At 50.2% G+C, this 20,828-nt stretch overlaps 1 protein-coding gene across 4 annotated transcripts in view; it reads left to right on the plus strand.

Moving 5' to 3' along the window:
* The window catches only part of Dhcr7 (7-dehydrocholesterol reductase), a 36,462-nt gene that overhangs the window by 3,800 nt on the left and 11,834 nt on the right, over positions 1-20,828 (plus strand). For 2 of the 4 annotated variants that reach the window (XM_045141591.1, XM_045141592.1), the window contains exons 2-8: positions 5,033-5,163; positions 9,819-9,922; positions 12,018-12,240; positions 13,563-13,653; positions 15,044-15,257; positions 16,083-16,287; positions 17,670-17,801. In XM_045141591.1, the coding sequence (XP_044997526.1) occupies positions 9,825-9,922; positions 12,018-12,240; positions 13,563-13,653; positions 15,044-15,257; positions 16,083-16,287; positions 17,670-17,801 (963 nt within the window). In that variant the 5' untranslated portion in view covers positions 5,033-5,163; positions 9,819-9,824. Of the gene's footprint in view, positions 1-412; positions 561-842; positions 960-5,032; positions 5,164-9,818; positions 9,923-12,017; positions 12,241-13,562; positions 13,654-15,043; positions 15,258-16,082; positions 16,288-17,669; positions 17,802-20,828 lie in introns of those variants that run through there. The other 2 variants (XM_045141593.1, XM_004654233.2) reach the window with 2 other exon arrangements.

Raw genomic sequence — 20,828 nt, forward strand, 5'->3', positions numbered from 1 at the left:
ATCATAGAGCCTGTCAAGTGTCGGGTGAGCACTCACACCAGTGCCCACCTCTCCTTCACCCTTGAAAGACTGGCCCATGTGCAAGGACTGACAAGGGAGCACAGGGCATGCCACTCCACCCCAGAGGACAGTTCTGTGGGGCTTTCTTCTCACTGGAGTTTCCCCATGGGGCTTGGCCCATATAGTCTGGACTTGCACTCTGGCCGAACTTTGAAACCGTTTGCACAACCCTGCTGCTTCACACCCATCCTTGAGCAGATGGCATCCCTAACTAACATCCATTGTGAGCTCCACCTCGGAGCGGGGGCGAAGGGGGGGGGGGAGTCGGGGGGTTACTTAGAACCCAACCTGGACGGTCCCCTCGCTGACCTGCCACGCTCAGTTCTGTGTTTCTGGGCATCACTTCTCACAGTGGACACCTCGACACCCGCTTGATGACGTGGTCATCGCGCAGGCCGGTCCCCGCCCCCTCTCCACTGCAGAACCTGGACCCACCAGGTGCGCTCCATACACGTGAACCCCCTGGCAGAGACGTCAACTGTTACCACCCGCGAGAGAGGGTGAGCCTGCGCGGTCCCCAACCCCTGCTGTGCGCCCAGGTCGCCCCAGCCAGATTGCAACGCGGTAGCCGCAGCATCAGACCTCGGCGAGACCCCGGGCGGGGCGGGGCGGGGCGGGGCGGGGCGAGGGGCGGGGGGACCCTGCTGTCAATCTCTCGCTCGCCGCCGCCGAGTTGGTGCCCGCGGTGGGCTAGGAGTCAGCTCACCGCTTCGCCCAATCGCGGGCTGCGGGCAGCGAGGCCCACCTCCGATTGGTCGCCTGTCGTCGTACGTCTTCCCGCGGCGCGTTGCAGGGCGGACCCACCGGGCTAGCCGAGTTAGCTTTATAATCGTGCGCCGAGCGGCTGGGCTTTTTCTGTTAAGAACCGGCCACGCAGGTGCCGGCGGCTTTGTGCACAGGTGAGGAAGGGCGGGAGCTCAGAGAGGGGGAAGGACGTGTACCTAGGTGATGGGGACTTGTGCGTAAGCGAGGGAGCTGTGTGGCAGGAGAGGGGCGAGCGTGCAGGTTTAGGGGTCGTGTGCACCAGTGGGGCAGCTGGTGGGAGGGGGCCAGGGAGGACGTGTGCCCTGGGGATTGGGAACGTGTGCCACAGGTGAGGAACCTCTATGGCTAAAGAGGGGAACTTGTTTGCAGGTTTTGGGGGCGTGTGCCCAGATGAGAGGGCTGTGGTGCACGTAGCTTAGGTGGAAAGATGGGTGCCCAAGTGAAGGGGGGACAAGCGCAACGGGCGCCCGGGAGGGATGCTTGCTTAGATGGGTAGGTAGTGAGTGGGCAGGTGCAGGATTTGGACCCGTGCTGAGATTGGACGGGCCCTGTGGGCTGGAGAAGAGAGAGCCAACAGTTCGGGGAAGGCCCAGCTCGCTGGTGAGGAGGAGCTGTGGATGCCCAAGTGAGGAAGGGACAGATGTAGGGGTGCTCCTTGGCACACCCTACTAGCCCAGGGTAGAAACAACATGCGCAATCTGTTTTTAATTGGTTTTGGACTCGTTTTGATTATTCTCAGGAGGTATGTGGAATGGCTAGACGGAGTGAGGGTCCTGAGCCCTGGGTGGAGACAGTCCAGGCGATGGAAGGTTTGCAGAGTGAGCAGTAAGACAACCAAGCACCATTAATTTTGCACACACACACACATACACACACACACACACACACACACACACACAGAATATAGCATATTCTCAATAAACTACTGCTCAAAAGGCAAACAAGAAGTAGATGTAGATAGTGGGTCTCTAAGCAGAGGTGTGCAAGGTGTGACAATGCAAAGCCAAAGTTGCCAAACAATTTGATACCAACCAGTTTTCGGACCGAAACCAACAGGGAGAATGGCTGTGTCTAGGCGGTAATTTGTGATGTAATCTGGAAGAGTAGTCATGCCAGGGGATGGGTGACTGGAAGGAGAAGGGAATGTTTTTCTTTGTTATCACATCTGATTTGTGTTTTGGGGCTTGTGAAAAGGAGAAATCCCATCAACACTCCAGTTGACTCTGGAGAATTGGGGATTGGAGTCTCTGGGCACTTCCTGCCCTGTGGGGTTTATACCTGTTGCTTGGAGTCTCTAAAAACATCAGTCCCCTGCAAGGACCCCCAACCTTTCTACATTAGCCAGGTCCCCCAAAGTTAGTTGGGAGCTCTCCTGTGCTGAGAGATTAAGAGGGCCTCTGTGTGGGTCCCCCCCCCCACACACTTGATGAGGGTGGTTTTACAAACCTCAAGTGGTAATCACAAGCCTTAGGAAGCCTTAGGAAGGGGCATAGGTAGACAAACTAAAGGGAAACCTCAGGATCACCCCGAGATCAGCTTTACCATTGCTTGAGGAATGAGGCGGGTGTAAATGACTTCACTGGTGCCTGTCAGGAACAAATGTATTGTTCTATCAATTATTATATAGGAACATACCTACTGTAAAAAGTAAGAAAAGAATAGATTCAAAATCAAACACCAGTATTCCTAACACTGTCACAGGCATGTCCAAACTTTTTTTTTTAAGTAGGTTTTCATATGTCTAATTCAGAATATCTTGAACTTTGTTTCTACTTATTTATTTGAGAGTGACAGACAGAGAGAGAAAGAGCAGACAGAGAGAGAGAGAATGGGCACGCCAGGGCCCCCAGCCACAGCAAACGAACTCCAGACCCGTGCGCCCTCTTGTGCATCTGGCTGCCATGGGTCCTGGGGAATCTGGCCTCAAACCAGGGTCTTTAGGCTTCACAGGCAAGTGCTTAACCGATAAGCCATCTCTCCAGGCCATGTCCAACCTTTTGATACTGTGGCTTGAGAACTTGTCAATCGAGTTATCAAAAAAATCTCATGAGGTTTTAAGTGAGTTTACTCTCTCTCTGTGTGTGTGTGTGTGTGTGTGTGTGTGTATCATTGCAGGTGCCAGGGGTTGACCTCGGGTGTCTTCCTCCTTATTTTTTTTGAGACAGTCTCTTACCGAACCTAGAACTCATCAGTTCAGAGAGACAAGCTAGCCCTCAAGTCCTGTGGATCTTCCTGTCTCCACCTCCACAGTACTGGGATTATTGGGACATGCTACCACACCTTGCATTTTTTTTTTTTTTTTTTTTTGGTTTTTGAGGTAGGGTCTCACTCTGGCTCAGGCTGACCTGGAATTCACTATGTAGTCCCAGGGTGGCCTCGCACTCACAGTGATCCTCCTACCTCTGCCTCCCGAGTGCTGGGATTATAGGCATGCGCCACCACGCCCAGCTACCACGCCTTGCTTTTTATGTGGGTGCTGGCCATCTCCTTAGCCCTGTAGTTTTGTATTGGTCCTCATTCATAACTAGTGTGGGGTCCATGGGCTGCATATGTCTGCTGTAAAGGTTGGGCATGCAGCTTTCTGCCTAGCCTTTTAGATTACCCACGGTTTGGCCGTTTGGCCATTTGGCTGTTTGCCATTCTTCTGTGATGTGGGAGGGCTTGGGCCTGCGGATACCTGTAGAGCCAGCTTTTCTTTCTCATGTGTGCCAAGTTCTGTATGGGTCCATCATTGGGATTGGATTTTCCTGCCTGTTGTAATTTCTTTTTTTTAACTTGAGAGTGAGAAAGGGGCAGATAGAGCTAGAGAGAATGGGTGCACCAGAGCCTCCAGCCACTGCAAATGAACAGCAGACACATGTGCCACCTTGTGCACCTGGCTTATGTAGGTACTGGGTAATCAAACCTGGGTCCTTAGGCTTCGCAGGCAAGTGCCTTAACTGCTAAGCCTTCTCTCTAGCCGCCCTTTGCTAATTTCTTTTATAAAACATTTTTATAAGCCGGGCATGGTGGCACACACCTTTAATCTCAGCACTTGGGAGGCAGAGGTAGGAGTTTTGTCGTGAGTTCGAGGCCACCCTGAGACTACATTGTGAATTCCAGGTCATCCTGAGCTCCAGTGAGACCCTACCTCAGAAAAACCTAAAAAAAAAAAAAAAAAAAGTGGATGATGTTCCTGAGGAAGAATGCCTGGAGTCCTCTGGTCTCCACACACATGTACATGAGTTCCCACACACACAGGTACAAACTCAGTACCGTGCCTGATACTAAGGAACCTCCAAGCGGAACCTCCTGCTATTCCTGGAATGTTCCAGCTAAATAGATATGTTTCCTACATTAAAAGAGAAAAGAAAACAGTCGGAGTTAGCTGTCACCGTCATCCGCCCTTCAGTTTTTGCTCCACAGCCACCCACAGTGTCGCAGAAGGTGGGGTGCTAGTCTCAGCCCTGTCCCCACAGGCCGGGGTTAGCAAGCAATAAGTCACCGGGCCAACTTCCTCTTCCCCAGTCTCATCTGTAAAATGCTAATTCTTCCGGTGAGCCGAGTACCTGTGCTTGGCGGGGCTGAGTTAGTAACAGCTGTTGGTGACCGGTTGTAACATGTAGCGATGGCCCAGCACTAACTCACGGACTAATTAATACCTTGCTGCTTCCTGGTTATGGTGTGCAGTCTGACTCCCCGTCCTGGCAGTGACCTAGTGGGGGTGACATTACATGCCCTCCAAGGCCAGGTTTGGAAGGGCAACGTGACTTCCGCTTTGTGTGCAGACCCCTCCCTGGTGCTGTCCTTGAGAATGTTGTCACTGCCTCCAGGCCACTGTGTGGTGAGGAAGGCCGTGGCAGCCCACACAGGGGACTGTGGGAGCAGAGTCCCAGCCCAGCGCCTGCTGCCCCAGTGCACAGCTCAGGCCCCCCCCCCCCCCAGGAGCCCTGATGTTCATGCCACAGCCCCCAGCCCATCTCTCTCCAAATTCCCAACCAGCAGAGCTCTTGAGAAATGGTGGAAGGCTTTTTTTTTTTTTTTAATAAAAGCCACAGCACGTGTGTCTGGAGTTCATTTGGAGTGGTGTGCCCAGTCCCCCTGTGTCTCCCTATGTGCCTCTTTCTCTCTCTCTGTTAAATTAAATAAATAAATAAATAAATATTAAAAAGAAATCAATGAAAACCACAGTACTTGGGTGACTTCAGCACCTTTGTGTCCCCTTCAGGGTGCTTTTCCATGTGTTGACAAGAACCAAAGAGGCCTTCGGGGACTCGAGAGCTTGAATGTTTTGGGCACCAGTCCAAGAAGGAGAACCTCATCCTCTTCTACTCTGAAAACACTTCATCAGGATTAAAGGTAAACGGGTTGGACACAGCTCTTGAGTGTGGGCATAGGCCATTAAATTGCCGCTTTGAAAAACTAAGAATGAATTGGCACACCAGACAGCAACTGTCAGCTGCTCTCTGGAACTTTTTGGAATAGGACAAAGTACATTGAGGGCTCATTTTCCTTTGTGCCCAGCCACCCCCAGTAAGGCTGCTCCTTTCTTCAGAGTTCAGTCCTGTGACAGAAGTTGTGACTGCTGACGTGAACTTCAGGCAAACAAGATGTCTTGTTACTTGTAGAAGATGCGTGCTCTTGCCTTGTGTGGTGGCTTGTGCCTATAATCCCAGAAATCGGGAGAATGAGGCAAGAATACCGCCATGAATTCTGAGTTACCCTGACTATACAGAGCGAGACTGTTTCAAAAATCACATTTTCTCTTGGCAACCTTCTAATAATTCTTAGTTATGAGGTTGCCTGTTTCCTGGCATTTGCAGTTTTCTAGAAAGTTAGATACTCAGGACAACATGGGTGCCAGGCATTATCTCCTTGGGGCTCATCTGTGAATCAGGGCAAGAAGAATGCCCTGTTCTGCCTCCCATAAAACAGATGGGCATATTGTACCAGGCTTGACTTGATGGGTGTGAGGACTTGGTGTTTGTTTGGCAACAGAAAATGGGGCCATAGACCAGAGTAGAATCTGGGTAGTTTTGCTTAGCTAGCAGAGTGACGCCATACATCAGAAGCAGGCTGGCACGTATGTCCACATGGCACTGCCCCTGAGACCAGGATTTCTGGAGTGCCAGTGTTTCTCTGAGGTAGTTTCTTCCATTCATTCTTTTCCCCCCCACATCTCTTCTACACGTATGAACAGCATGACAGCCATGATTAAGTTTTGAATGCTTTGTGTTCAGGCTGTTTAGAGAAGAGTGGCACTTAGCCCATTATTAACTCTCCATATACTGCCTTTTATTTAATTAACGTGCATGTATATCTGTGCAGGTGTACATGTGTGTATGGATGAGTATGCACACATATGTAGCATGGAAGTCAGAGGACAACCTTGGGTGTCACGCCTCAAGTGCCATCCACCTTTTTTTCCCTTTGAGATAGGTTCTCTCATTTGCCTGGGACTTAGCAAGTAGTCTAGGCTGGCTAGCCAGTGAGCCCTAAGGATCCTCCTGTCTCTGCCTCTCTAGCCTATAAGCACATGTACACATAATTTTTTGTTTTTTTTTCGAGTTAGGGTCTCACTGGCCTAGGCTGACTTGGAGTTCACTATGTAGTCTCAGGGTGGCCTCGAACTCATCGTGATCCTCCTACCTCTGCCTCCCGAGTACTGGGATTAAAGGTGTGCGCCACCACGCCTGGCCTATGCAACATTTTTTTAAAAAAGTATTTTTATTTATTTATTTGAGAGTGACAGAGAAAGAGGCAGCTAGAGAGAGGGAGAGAGAATGGGCGCATCAGGGCCTCCAGCCACTGCAAACGAATTCCAGACGCATGCGCCCCCTTGTGCATCTGGCTAACGTGGGTCCTGGGAAATCGAGCCTTGAACCGGGGTCCTTAGGCTTCACAGGCAAGCGCTTAACCACTAAGCCATCTCTCCAGCCCTTATGCAACATTTTTTAACGTGGGTTGTGGGACTTGAACTCAGGTCTTCATGCTTCCAGAACAAGTACTTTACTGACTGAACCATCTCCCCGGGCTCCCACTGTCCCTTTAATATCACAGTCACTCTGCTCGATGAGTTCCTATTTGGTTGAATTAATATGACTGCATTCCTCTGGTGTATAATGAATGTCAATTTTTATGACAGTAATTTATGCTCGTACTCTGGGTCCTAGGGAATTGGACTCAGGTAACCTCAGGTCCCTTCAGGGCCCTTCATGCTTTTGGTAAATGCTCCTACCCCCTGAGCCATTTCCTTAGTCCTGACTTTGTATTTCCCTGGAGTTACCTGTTCATTAAAAAAAAAAATTATTGTATTTATTTGAGAGAGAGAATGAGAGAGAAAATGAATATGGGCATGCCAGTGCTTCTTGCTGCTGCAAATGAATTCCAAACACATGTACCACTTTGTTCATCTGGCTTTACATGGGCACTAGGGAATCGAACCCAGACCAGCAGGCTTTGCAAGCGAGTGCTTTTAACCTCTGAGCCATCACCCAGCACAGTTGCTTCATGTTTTCCACTTGCTAAGTTGTCTGTGTATCTGTCATTAACTTTGTTCCGAATGTTCTAACAGCTGTCTGGCACATCACTAATTTTCTACACACTCAAACACTGATATTTATCATTTCTATTTATCCTCCCGTGTAGTGATTTGCCCTATGTCACTGTGGTTTGGTTTTGCTTGGCTAGATGGACAGCCATCATCTTGGGACTTTTCCCTTTCACTGGACTTTTCCTTAGCAGCTCTTTCAGATTGCTGGTTTCTTGGTCTTGTGTCATTTTATCCACTTAATAATTAGCCTGGAACTAAAAGTCTAATCAGGAGGTTTCCTGGGGCAGAGGAGATAACTTAGTCAATAAAGTTCTTGTCTCACAAGCCTGACTACCTGAATCTCATCCCGGGGACCCATGTAAATGTCAGGTGTGATGCCTGTAAGCCTAGCACCAGCAGGGGGCCACAAGTTAGGATTTCTAGAGCTTGCCAGCCCGTCTAGCCCATTGGTGAACTCCACATCAATGAAAACATTTGTCATAAAAGGGATGGAAGGCCTGCCTGAGGAAGACACCTCTGGCCTCCACATGCAGGCACGCACATATGCATGTGCAGCCAAACACACATGGGCACACCTACATGTGCAAAAAAGAAAATGTTTCTTTCAGAATTGTCCGAATCTGCCCTCCAGCATCCAGTTTAGTCTTAAGTCCAAGTCTACATCCTGTAGTCCTTAATCCTGTTTACACTGATGACTTTAAAAAAAAATATTTTGTTTATGTATTTACTTGAGAAAGAGAGGAAGGGAGAGAGAGAAAGAGAGGGAGAATGGGCGCATCAGGGCCTCCAGCCACTGCAGAGTCACTCCAGACGCATGCGCCCCCTCGTGCATCTGGCTTACGTGGGTACTGGGGAGTTGGCTTTGTAGGCAAATGCCTTAACTGCTAAGCCATCTCTCCAGCACCCTCTTTTTTTTGGTGCATGTGTGTGTGCATGTATGGTCTATGTGGCATATGTATATATGTGTGGTGTATGCATATGTGTGTGCAGATGCTCATGCCTGGTGTACACACATGTGGAGGCCAGAGGAGAGCATGATCTTGTCCATCATTCTTGTGTTTTATTTCCTTGAGACGGATTCTCTCACTGCACCTGGGACTGGCATTTTTCTGTTAGACTGGTGGACCTGCAAGCCCCAAAGATTCTCCCATCTCTGCTCTCCTCGGCACGGGGACTACAGGTGGACACGCCCTGGCACAGCTCATTACATAGATGCTGAGAACAAGTTCAGCAAGCACTCTAACCTACTGAGCCATCTCCCAACCTCTCTTTAAAAAAATAATGTATTTTTATGTATTTATTTGAGAGAGGAATAGATACAGAAATATATATGGAGAGAGAGAGAGAGAATGGGCGTGCCAGGACCTCCAGCTCTGTAAATGAACTCCAGATGCATGTGCCTCCTTGTGCATCTGGCTTACATGGGTTCTGGGGAATTGAACTGAGATCCTTTGGCTTTGCAGGCAACTGCCTTAACCGCTAAGCCAACTCTGCAGCCCCCCCACTCTGATTTTTTTCTTTTTTATTCCTGATTTTTTTTTTTTTTTTTTTGGTTTTTCGAGGTAAGGTTTCACTCTAGCCCAGGCTGACCTGGAATTCACTATGGAGTCTCAGGGTGGCCTCGAACTCACGGTGATCCTCTTACCTCTGCCTCCCGAGGGCTGGGATTAAAGGCGTGCGCCACCACGCCCGGCTTTATTCCTGATATTTTTAAGCTTAACTTGTCTGGGAAGTGAAGGATATCAGTACTTCTCTCAAATTGTAACCACCTCGAGCAGCAGCGGGTACCTAGAGAAACTCTGTTTTCTACCCCATTTGGGCAGGACAGTTACCTATTGTATGCCCTTAGTGTTCTAGGCCCTGGTGGCAAAGGGATGAGTTGGACACTCAGTGCTTGCCTCTGAGGAACTTGCTTTCTAGTGGAGGGAGGACAGAACAGAAGTTAAACACGTCTGCATAGTGAGGAAAGTTATTCAGAAGTTGAAGTATGGGGGTTGAGGGCCTTGGCTGGGAACCCGGGGGAAAAGTCACTTGACGTTGGCTAATGGGGGACAGTCTACCGAGCAGAGAACCTTTGACGTGAGTGCTGAATAGAGACATCTCTAAACACTTGCTAAGCCGGGGGAGCAGTGGGTACCGCCAAGGAGGCGAACCATGTTCAAGTAAAGATCCCCAGATGGAGAAGCAAGAATGAAACTAACAGGAGCTTGTCGCTGATGGGAGAAGGAATTCAGGTTAACAAAGTCAGATGTGGGAAGGCCACAAGGAGGCAAGGAGGTATAGGCCCAGGAGAAGCTGCCTAAGACAGGGTGATCTCTTTCCTCCTGGGGACAAAGTGCTGAAAAGATGTACAAAGGAGGCCAGCCCTGTGAGGCGCCCATGAGCCCTGGTGGATGTGGTAGGGAGAACTGAGGCCTGTTGTCCTGGAAGGGGCTGAGCTCCCTGTCTCTCCTTTCCCCAGGGCCTGATGGCTGCGAAGTCCCAGCCCAACACTGCCAGACCCGGGAGTTCCAACAGCACCGCCAACGGCAAGGCTGTGACTCAAGGACAGTGGGGCCGAGCCTGGTAAGGGTCTCACCTTTCTTCTCAGTTCGAAAATAAACTGGGCTCTCAGAGGGCTTCAGCCTTGGGGATGTTATGGATGTATAAAGCGTTCTTCTTTGGGCTGGAGAGATGGCTTCGTGGTTAAGGCACTTGCCTGCGAAGCCTGAGGACCCAGTTTGGATTCTTCAGTACCTACATAAGCCAGATGCACCAGGTGGGACATGTGTCTGGAGTTCATTTGCACTGGCTAGAGGCCCTGGCATGCCCATTCTCTCTGCCTCTTTCTCAGAAAGAAAGAAAGAAAGAAAGAAAGAAAGAAAGAAAGAAAGAAAGAAAGAAAGACAGACAGACAGACAGACAGACAGACAGACAGACAGGGAGGGAGGGAGGGAGGGAGGGAGGAAGGAAGGAAGGAAGGAAGGAAGGAAGGAAGGAAGGAAGGAAGGAAAGAACTGTTAAAAAAATGTATTGTCAAACATTAAAAAAAATTAATTAAAAACATGTATTGTCAAGACAAACAAATGGCAAGCTGTTTCCCACTTCATGAAGTAAGGAGAAAAGAAGAAACTACACACTGTTTCAGGTTGACTGGTCCCTTGTCTGAAATGCCTGGGGCCAGAAGTATTTCACATTTCTGATTTTTTTTCTTTTTATGGCACTTTGAGATATTTGCATATACATTAGGAGATAGTTTAGGGAAGGGACCCACATCAAAACACAAAATCCACGTGTATTTAAAATTACCTTTAGCCGGGTGTGCTGGCGCATGCCTTTAATCCCAACCCTTTGGGTGGCAGAGTTAGGAGGATCCCCAGTAAGGCCAGTCTGAGATTACACAGTGAATGCCAGGCCAGACTGGGCTAGAGTGAGACCCTGCCTCGAAAAAAATAAAAAGAAAACACTGAAACAATAACAAGAAACACCTCGTACACATGGCCCAAAGGTAATTTGTTGCACTGTTTCCTGCGTATCTGTTTTGAGTGCACACTTGTCTTGCAGAGTCAGGTATAAGAGTTTTCCACTGTAGTATCAGGCACAGCTGAAAAAGCTCCACACCTTACCAGGCGCGGTGGTGTGGGTCCGTGATCCCAGCCCATGGTATTTGAGGCAGGAGCATTGCTATGAATTCGAGGCCAGCCTGGGCTACATAGTGACACTTTGTCTCAGAAAAGTTAAAAAAAGAAACTAGACCAACAAAACCCTTTTCTTGGGCTGGAGAGGTGGCTTTAGCAGTTAAAGCACTTGCCTGCAAAACCAAAGGACCCAGGTTGGATTCCTCGGGACCCACCTAAGCCTGATGCACAAAATGGTGTATGTGTCTGGAGTTCATTTGCAGTGGCTGGAGGCCCTGGCATGCCCATTCTCTCTCTGCTCTCTCCCTCTGTCTGACTCTGTCTCTCTCAAATAAATAAATAAACAAAAAATAAAATATTTCAATAAAAAGTAATAAAAACAAAACCCTTTTCCTGTCTTAGAGTATGTCAGCTCTGGGATTAGGGATGGTTAGCCTGTATTAGCAAACAATGGAGAGAGGGTGTAGACCTAAGGGCCACCTGGAGCCCTGCCTGCCAGCCCAGGTGTCCTGCATGGGTATCATGCTTGATGTGCCATTTTGCAATATGAATTTTTTTTTTAAACGAGCGAGAATTGGCAAGCCAGGGTCTCCAGCCACTGCATTTGAGCTCCAGACAACATAGGCCACCTTGTGCATGTGTGTGATCTTGTGCGCTTAGGTCACCTTGTGCGTCTGGCATACATGGGATCTGGAGAGTCGAACGTGGGTCCTCAAGCTTCTCAGGCAACTGCCTTAACTGCTAAGCCACCTCTCCAGCCCTGCGATGTGAATATCTTGGTGTGGCTTGAGTGTCCTCCCTGGTTGTGGTCTGGGGAAGCTGTCGGCCATGACCTTGGTGGTCATGAAGTGCTCTGCCTGCTCCATTCACGTGTTAGGTCCTCGTGGGTTTTCCACGGCAAGTCATTGTTCAGGCCCAGCACACTTGGCCTCCCACCGCTGACAACCTTCCCCTAGCTGGTTTGAAGGCCAGGTGCTGCTCACAGGGGCACCTCAGCACCCCGCCGGGGACCCCACAGTGAGCGTTCACCCTCTTCCTCGCAGGGAGGTGGACTGGTTCTCTCTGGCGAGTGTCGTCTTCCTGCTGCTCTTCGCCCCCTTCATCGTGTACTACTTCATCATGGCGTGTGACCAGTACAGCTGCTCGCTGACCGCCCCTGTGCTGGACATTGTCTCTGGTCACGCTCGTCTTGCAGACATCTGGGCCAAGACGCCACCCGTGACAGCCAAAGCTGCCCAGCTGTATGCCTTGTGGGTCAGCTTCCAGGTCAGCTCCCTGCCTTGGGGTGAGGGTGCACCCACCGGGTGGAGGATCAAGCTGACTGTCTTGTTCCTGGAGGGTAGCAGGGTGTTACTGGCAAGCAGATATGCTTAGGCATGTTACCAGATGCAGGCCACGAAGCGTCTGTTGGTGTCGCGCTGTGTCCGACACGCCTCAGCCGGACACCTCACTATAGCTCAGGAGCATGCCCTGCCCTGCTGGACGCAGGAAGCAGCTCCTCATGCGTGAGCAGGAGCTCGCCCAGGGAAGCCCTCCACATGCCTGTGATCCCCTCTCATACTAGCTGGAAAGGGACATCCCAGCTCCCTGGATACCCTCCAGGTATATGAGGCACTGCTTGGCAGATCCAAGGCTGGTGTTTCCCCGCATAGCTCCACACTGCCCTGGTCAAGGGTGTCCTTGACTCTCTTGCAGCTCTTGTGGCCCGCTGGCTCAGTTCCCAGGAAAGGGATGCCTTTCACAACAGGCCTTGTGGGTGCAGTGTGTTGTTAGGAATCTGAATCCAGGACAGGATTGTTGGGGAAACAACATGGGAAGAAGGTCAGCTTTCTTTCCCTGGGTGGAGCCTTGTACCAGGACTTCTCATTTCCCCCAGGGCCCAAAGTTTTGGGCTTTTGAGTCTCCCTCCTTTCGGGTCCCTTGTGCCTTTGGGTAAGAAGGAACAGTATGGATCACAGCCAAGAAATGTAGAAATAATACAGCTGTCCGACGGGAGAAGGCTGGATGTACAACACGTCTGTCCATCAGTAGAGTGTTACGAGACCATGGGAAGACTTTTCATCTCTGCTGAGTCAAAGCTAGTCCCAAAAAGATCATGTGCTCGTTCATGTTAAATGATCATACAGTCGTTCCTGTTAAATGTCCCAACTGGCCAGATATATAGGGATGGAATGACTGGTAGTTGCCACGGTCTGGGGGATGGGGAGGGAGCTGCAAGTGGGAACAGTGCTCCCTTTTATAGAGATGGGAAAGTGTGACTGCACTCCATACTGCTAAATCATGCATGATAGAAGTGGGCTACACATCTTCCTTGACTTGTAAATGGCCTACCTAGAAGGGGTTAGGAAGGACCCTTGTGTTCTCCTTGGGGGGCTGAGGCCACGGCTTGGGGGAGGGGCCTTCACACTTTAGTGGTAAGCAGGTTTCCCTCTCAGCAATCTCTCTGAACCCCCACCAGCTCCTGGGAGATACCTGCCTTTCTGTATAACACTGATGTCTCCTCAGTTGTCCAGTCAAACCAGGCTGTGTCCAGGCACACAGCCGTTCCCTCCAGGCTGCCAGTCATTTTGCTTAAAATTATTTTACAGGTGCTTCTGTACATGGGGCTTCCTGACTTCTGCCACAAATTTCTGCCAGGCTACGTGGGAGGGGTCCAAGAGGGGGCCGTGACCCCTGCAGGTAACTCTGCCCCACTCACCTGGGTCCCAGCCCGGGCCTCCCTCCAACTGAGTTCACCGCAGGTGTTGTGCTCTGGCCACCTGTTACGGGGGAATGCCCTGTCACGCCACGTTCCGGATAAAAATGAGCTTAGGTGGGAAAGTGTCCCTAGCATGAAGCTTTGAGGCTCTGAGGGACGGCAGCCAGGTTGTCTTAGATGCCTTGCCGCCTCGACTTGTAGCCACGCTTCCTCCTTCAGCAAGGAGTCATAGCCCGGGCTGACCTGGAATTTACTGTGTAGTCTCAGGGAGACCTCAAACTCATGGCGGTCCTTCTACCTCCGTCTTCTGAGTGCTGGGATTAAAGGTGTTTGCCACCACACCTAGCAGAGAGTCAGTGAATGGCCGTGCTAGGGCCTCTAGCCGCTGCAAAGGAACTCCAGATGCATGTGCCGTTTTGTACATCTGGCTTTATGTAAGTACTAGAGAATCGAACTCAGATCATAATTTGCAAGCAAGCGCCTTAACTGCTAAGCCCTCCCCCCAAAACAACTGTTCTAACTAGGGCTTATAGCAAAGTTAATGGGTGGGTGTAAAGATATTTTAGGAAGCTGTTTGACAACATGTCTTTTTAGCAATACAGCAATAGTAGGTTCTTCCCTAGGGCCTGCATTCTTCCCTGCCATGTACTTTTGTACTGGTTTTCAGTACCAGCCACGGATTCCCTCTTGTGGAGTGGGGCCTCAAATCCAATCACAGAGCTGTCGGTTAACCCCAGAATGGTCTCGCCACTGTTGCACCAGAGGGCACGCCTTGCCTGGTGGGTTGGCATTGTAGACTGTAGGATTTACTGCTGGTGTGATATTCTTGTTAGCTTCTATGCCAGCAGCCTGCATAGCACCTTGTGATACCGTGAATAGTAGCTGATACGCAGGAAGAGTCCTCCGTAGTACCTGATCTCTGTGTTCTGCAGCCAGCACATGTGGTGTCTTTAGCAGCAGAGTGTCACCTTTCAATTCTGTTGGGCAGCCAAGAGCCCTGACCACAGCCTTTATTTTTTGGTGAGGGGTGGCTCAGAGGCTTCTTTCACCATCAGCTCATAGGGAAGTACCCCATGCCTGGCACTGATATTGTTTAATCACCCATGGCTACTAAGAATCCTTTGGTTTTTATTTTTATTTTTTAATTATTTTTATTTATTTATTATTTATATTACTTATTTATTTTAATTATTATTATTATAATCAAGGTAGGGTCTGCTGTAGCCCAGATTGGTCTGGAACTCACTATGCAGTCTCAGGGTGGCCTCGAATTCACGGCAATCCTCCTACCTCTGCCTCCCAAGTGCTGGAATTAAAGGTGTGCGCCACCACGCCCAGCTCTTACTCTAGTTTTTAAATCTTCCTCTGCAGGGGTTGTGAATAAGTATGAGGTCAACGGCCTGCAAGCCTGGCTTATCACACATCTCCTCTGGTTTGCCAATGCTCACTTCCTGTCCTGGTTCTCTCCCACCATCATCTTCGACAACTGGATCCCTCTGCTGTGGTGTGCCAACATCCTCGGCTACATCGTGTCCACGTTTGCAATGGTCAAAGGCTACCTCTTCCCCACCAGTGCTCAAGACTGGTACGCTGCTTAGGAGCTGGTAGAGCCTAGAATGGAAGGCAGCTGCCCCCAGCCCTTCTGTATGTCAGCTGCTGGACAAGAGGCCATGAGACCTTGAGAAGTGACATCCCTTGGAGGAGGTGGGGGGAACTTGAGAAGTGACACCCCTTGGAGGAGGTGGGGAGAACTTGAGAAGTGACACCACTTGGAGGAGGTGGGGGGGAACTTGCTTGGGAACATCCTCCGAATGTCCGGTGGTTCCTCCTGCCATTGGGAGAATGCAGCTGACGGCAGCCAAGTGTTCTAGTGGCTAGGGTAACATCCAGGGTGTCACGGGAGTAGCTGGGCCAGAAAAACAACTCATGGCCGGGTGGGGAGAAGGCAGCCCGTTGCTTCTGTCTCTTCTTTCTGTCTCTTGTATCTCTTGTGAACTGATCTCAGTGAAGAGGCTTGTTATCTTGGCAGCTGTAACCCAACTCCTTCCCAGGAGAACCCTGCTGGTGGCACTTATCTGATGGAGGCTATCCGGCTATCCATCTGCCTACCCATTCATCTGTCTACCCACTCACCTCTCCCCCCATCCATCCACTCACCTACTCGGCCACCCATCCACCCACCCGTTCATCCATCTCCACCTACTTACGCATCTATTCCACTCCATCCACCTGTCCATCTACCTGCCCATCCATTCACCCAGCACTCATGCATCCATCCTATCCATCCATTCATCTTCCCTTCCTTCCATCCATCCCATCCCATTCCTCATCTCCTTTTTCCAAAACCAGGTAGGCTGTATTCATGAGATATGTTAATTGATTTTACATGCCTTTTGTTTATATCTTTAAGCAAGTTCACAGGTAATTTCTTCTACAACTACATGATGGGCATCGAGTTTAATCCCCGAATTGGGAAGTGGTTTGACTTCAAGCTGTTTTTCAATGGACGCCCGGGAATCGTGGCCTGGACCCTCATCAACTTGTCCTTTGCCGCTAAGCAGCAGGAGCTGTATGGGCACGTGACCAACTCCATGGTTTTGGTCAACGTCCTGCAGGTAACATGTGTCTGCCACCAGGGAGGGTGGAGCTGTGTGCCTGCTGGGTTCTGGGAAACCGCCAGAGCCAGCGGTTCCCAGCCTGCCTTCCACAGTTCACAGAGTTGTCTCATCTAGGTGTCACGATGAACACGTGCTCAGAGAATCTGTGCCTGACCTGGTCCTGGGAGGAGGGCTCTCTTGTCATCTATACTCTGGGGGTGCATGGGCTTTTGTTAGTTGGGTATAGAAGGAATACTCCAGGCATAAGGAGTGACCTGTGCAGCCCTTGTAGTGGGAGAGGTGGCAAGGTTTGGATGCTGAATAAAGGTCCTGTGTCTGGGTGAAAAGAGTGGGGGATATAGGGGTTAGGCCAGGCTGGAGACAATAGGATTTACATCATGTGAGGCTCCTCTTGGGCCTTTTAGCAGTTTTCATCCTATAGTAAAGGCAGTGGCTGAGCTGGTGGGGAGTGGGAGGTGGGAAGGAAGAGAATTATTTGAGGCCAGCTTGGGTTACCTATTCTAGCCTAGGTTCCCTAGCAAGACCCTGTTTCAAAAACAGCAACAACAGGGTTGGAGAAATGGCTTGCTTGTGAAGCCTAAGGACCCAGGTTTGAGGCTTGATCCCCCAGGACCCACTTTAGCCAGATGCACAAGGGGGCTCGTGCATCTGGAGTTTGTTCGCAGTGACTGGAGGCCCTGGCGTGCCCATTCTCTCTCTCTGCTTCTTTCTCTTTCTGTCACTCTTAAATAAATAAATAATAAAAACAGCAAGAACAAAAAAACCATGACAAAAATTTTCCAAACAATGTGGAGACATGACTTGGATTGGGTATATGAAGGCCCTGCCGGCTGCTGAAGGAGAGCGTCTAGGTGGGCTGTGTAGGGGTGAGGGTTGAGGGGTGCCGCCGACAGGGAGGTGGTGGACACAGCTCGAGCAGGCTGTGCTCTGCAGTGGAGCCATACTGCAGGGCCAGGGCTGGATGAGGTCATCTTGACCTGTGGCAGGTGCCATTTCAGGCCCATGGATCTGACGAGCTGGGTGAGGTAGTCCTGGCTGGACCTAAGGGGGTTGGCCTTCCAGTGGATGATGAAGGGGCCTCCCTTGACTTTTGGTGGATTCAGACTCTGAAGCCAAGTCTTCCCCTCCATCCCACATCCCTAGCCTCACATCTCCTGTACCTGTAAAAAAGTCACTCATGCTGGTGAGATGGCTCAGCGGGTAAAGTGTTTGCTGAGTAAGCATGAGGACTTGAGTCCCCAGTGCCCTCATGAAAGCCAGATGTGATGGCGTGTGCCTAAAATCCCAGCACCCGAGAGGCAGAGACAGGGGGTGTGGTGTCCATAGAGTCCTGTGAATACCAGGGAAGCTGTGGGGCTAATGGGAGCTCTGTCTTATAGGCTATCTACGTTCTTGACTTCTTCTGGAATGAAACCTGGTACCTGAAGACCATTGACATCTGCCACGACCACTTTGGGTGGTACCTGGGCTGGGGTGACTGCGTCTGGCTTCCCTACCTTTACACATTGCAGGTGAGAAGGGATAGGATGCTGTGGGACACGGGGACCAGCCCACAGGCGTGGAGTGAGCAGTGTTCAGGTGCCCCAGGACTGACCTTGAGTGGACATCATACACCATGCCAATCTTTGTTCTTCTTGTTGCTGGGTCACACCTGACCTGAAGCAGCTTATGGGAGGAAGGGGTTTATTTCAGACTTACAGTTTCCTAGGGAAGCTGACTAGGAACACACAGGGCTGGACTCAGCCCCAAGGTCCGTCCCTAGTGACACACTTCCTCCAGTAGGGCTCCACCTCCCAAAGACTCCACCAGGTGGGGACTAAGCAGAAAGCTCAGACACCCGAGGCCATAGCTCATAGGGAAATTTATATTCAAGCCACCACACTAGGGTGTCAGTCCTGGGGGGATAGGATGGGACCTGAAGGTGGTAGCATTTCTTGTATGAAGGGTAGGCTCCACGTGGCGTATTATAGTGCTCCTTGACTCACTGTGGGGATTAGTCAGTCACCTTACGCCGAGACTATCAGAAGTGGAGAATGTGTTTAACACATCTTGCACTAAGTTACACCTCATGTCGTGTTTCTGGTATTAGCTTTCTCACTGACAAAAGCCACTGAAGCAAGGAAGGGTTTATTTTGGCTTACACTTTAAAAAAAATATTTATTTTTATTTGAGAGAAAGAGGCGGGGGAGGGGTGATGGGTGCTCCAGGGCCTCCAGCCACTGCGAACAAACTCCAGACGCGTGAGCCCCCTCGTGCATCTGGCTTACGTGGGTCCTGGAGAGTCGAAACAGGATCCTTTGGCTTTGCAGGCAAACACCTTAACAGCTAAGCCATCTGTCCAGCCAATTTTGGCTCACATTTTAAGTGTACCCCTGGAGTTGAAGGTATGGTGGAAGTAACGTGGGGCCTCTGGCCACATTGCTTCCACGGTCAGGAAACAGAAAGAGATGCATGCTGGTGCTCAGCTCACGTTGGCCTTTCATTCAGTCTGGAATCCTAGCCTATGGGAAGGTGCTGCCTGTGGTTAGGGTGGGTCTTCCCGCCTCAGTTCACCTAATCTAGAAATTCCCCTGCAGACACGCCCAGAGATTTAGTTCCCTAGTGATTTTAAAGTCCATCATGTCCACATGATTTACCATCACCATTTGCCTTGCCTGTCTGACTGCCCAGGTGGCCACAGCTGAGCAGCCATGCAGTACAAACCCCGCTTTGGAGATGTGCCAGCAGCCTCATGTGATGCACTGCGAATTGTGACGGAGGGGAACGTTTTCATTGTCGGTTGAACCCTATAGTCAGGGTCTGTCTGCAGTGTTGGAGGATCTGGGTTTGCATTCTTGGAAATCTCCCTGACCTCTCCCCCCAATCATTCCTTCAGTCCGGGGCAGACACCCACCTGCCAGGGCCAGATGGAGCCATCATCCAGTGTGGGGGTTGTGTCTTCATTCTCTGGAATATACCAGCACATAGATGTGGACCTGCTCATCAGTCCCTGCTGAGTGGCTCTACTGAGACCCAAGGTCTACCCAGAGAAGCCATGTGGAAGGCCATTGGTCTTTCTGGGTGTGATCTGATGAGGTGGATTTCTGGGGGCTGCGCAAAGGTCCTGAGAAAGCAGCTCCTCTGCAGGGATCAGGCTGGAGAGCAAGGGGCCTGGGTGTCAGCCTACACTCTAACTAACTGGAGGTCCTTGCTGGCCCCTCATTCTGTGGTGTGCATTGCCAGCATGGGAACCTGTGGTGAGAGACCTTGTTTCAGCTTTGGGATACAGATGGTTTCTGCATCTTGGGTGTCGACAGATTTAACCAACTGTGGGGTGTATTAAAAAGAACTGGCAGTTGGGCATGGTGGCACATGCTTGTCATCCCAGCACCTGGAAAGTGGAGGCAGGAGGATCAGAAGTGCAAGGTCATCCTTAGCTATGTGTCAGGTTTGAGGCCAGCCTGGGCTACATGAGACCCTGTCTCAAAACAAACAAGCAAACAAACCAGAAAACTCTGCTCTGAACATGTCGGGAGCTTTGTCCTTGTCATTATTTTCGAAAAATCTAGTATAACAACTACTGAATAGCATTTTGCATTTTTAAAAAATATTTTATTAGCTGGGTGTGGTGGCGCACGCCTTTAATCCCAGCACTCGGGAGGCAGAGGTAGGAGGATCTCCGAGAGTTCGAGGCCACCCTGAGACTACATAGTGAATTCCAGGTCAGCCTGAGCCAGAGTGAGACCGTACCTCGAAAAACCAAAAAATATATATATAATTTGTTTATTTGAGCAAGAGAGAAGAATAGGCAGAGAGAAAGAGAGAATGGGCGTGCCAGAGCCTCCAGCCACTGCAAATGAACTCCAGACGCGTGCGCCCCCTTGTGCATTTGGCTTAACATGAGTCCTGGGGAATCAAACCAGGACCCTTAGGCTTTGCAGGCAAGCGTCTTAACTGCTAAGCCATTTCCCTAACTCAGCATTTACATTTTTTTTTAAATTTATTTATTTGAGAGCTACAGACACAGAGAGAAAGACAGATAGAGGGAGAGAGAGAGAGATGGGCGCACCAGGGCTTCCAGCCTCTGCAAACGAACTCCAGACGCGTGAGCCCCCTTGTGCATCTGGCTAACGTGGGACCTGGGGAACCGAGCCTCGAACCGGGGTCCTTAGGCTTCACAGGCAAGCGCTTAACCGCTAAGCCATCTCTCCAGCCCAGCATTTACATTTTAATAAACCTCCCATAGTTAGTGATTATGTAGATATATTAGCTTTGTATTTTTTTCATCTAGAGATGATTTCCAAGTATATGGAAGGAGGTGCATAGGTTATGTATAAATACTAAACTGTCTTTTAGTATTATTATTTTTTGCATGGGTATCTGTGTGTGTGCATGTGTGTGAGGGTGTGTATGTGGCAGTGAGAGGCCAACATTTGATGTCTTCCTTAGTCATTCTCCATTTTTATTATAACTGTGTGTGTGTGTGTGTGTGTGTGTGTGTGCGCGCACACGCTTGTGCGCATGTGTCACAGTGCACTGTGGAGGTCAGAGGACAGCTT

The sequence above is a fragment of the Jaculus jaculus genome, chromosome 1, assembly GCF_020740685.1.
Source record: "Jaculus jaculus isolate mJacJac1 chromosome 1, mJacJac1.mat.Y.cur, whole genome shotgun sequence".
Lineage (NCBI taxonomy): Eukaryota > Metazoa > Chordata > Mammalia > Rodentia > Dipodidae > Jaculus > Jaculus jaculus.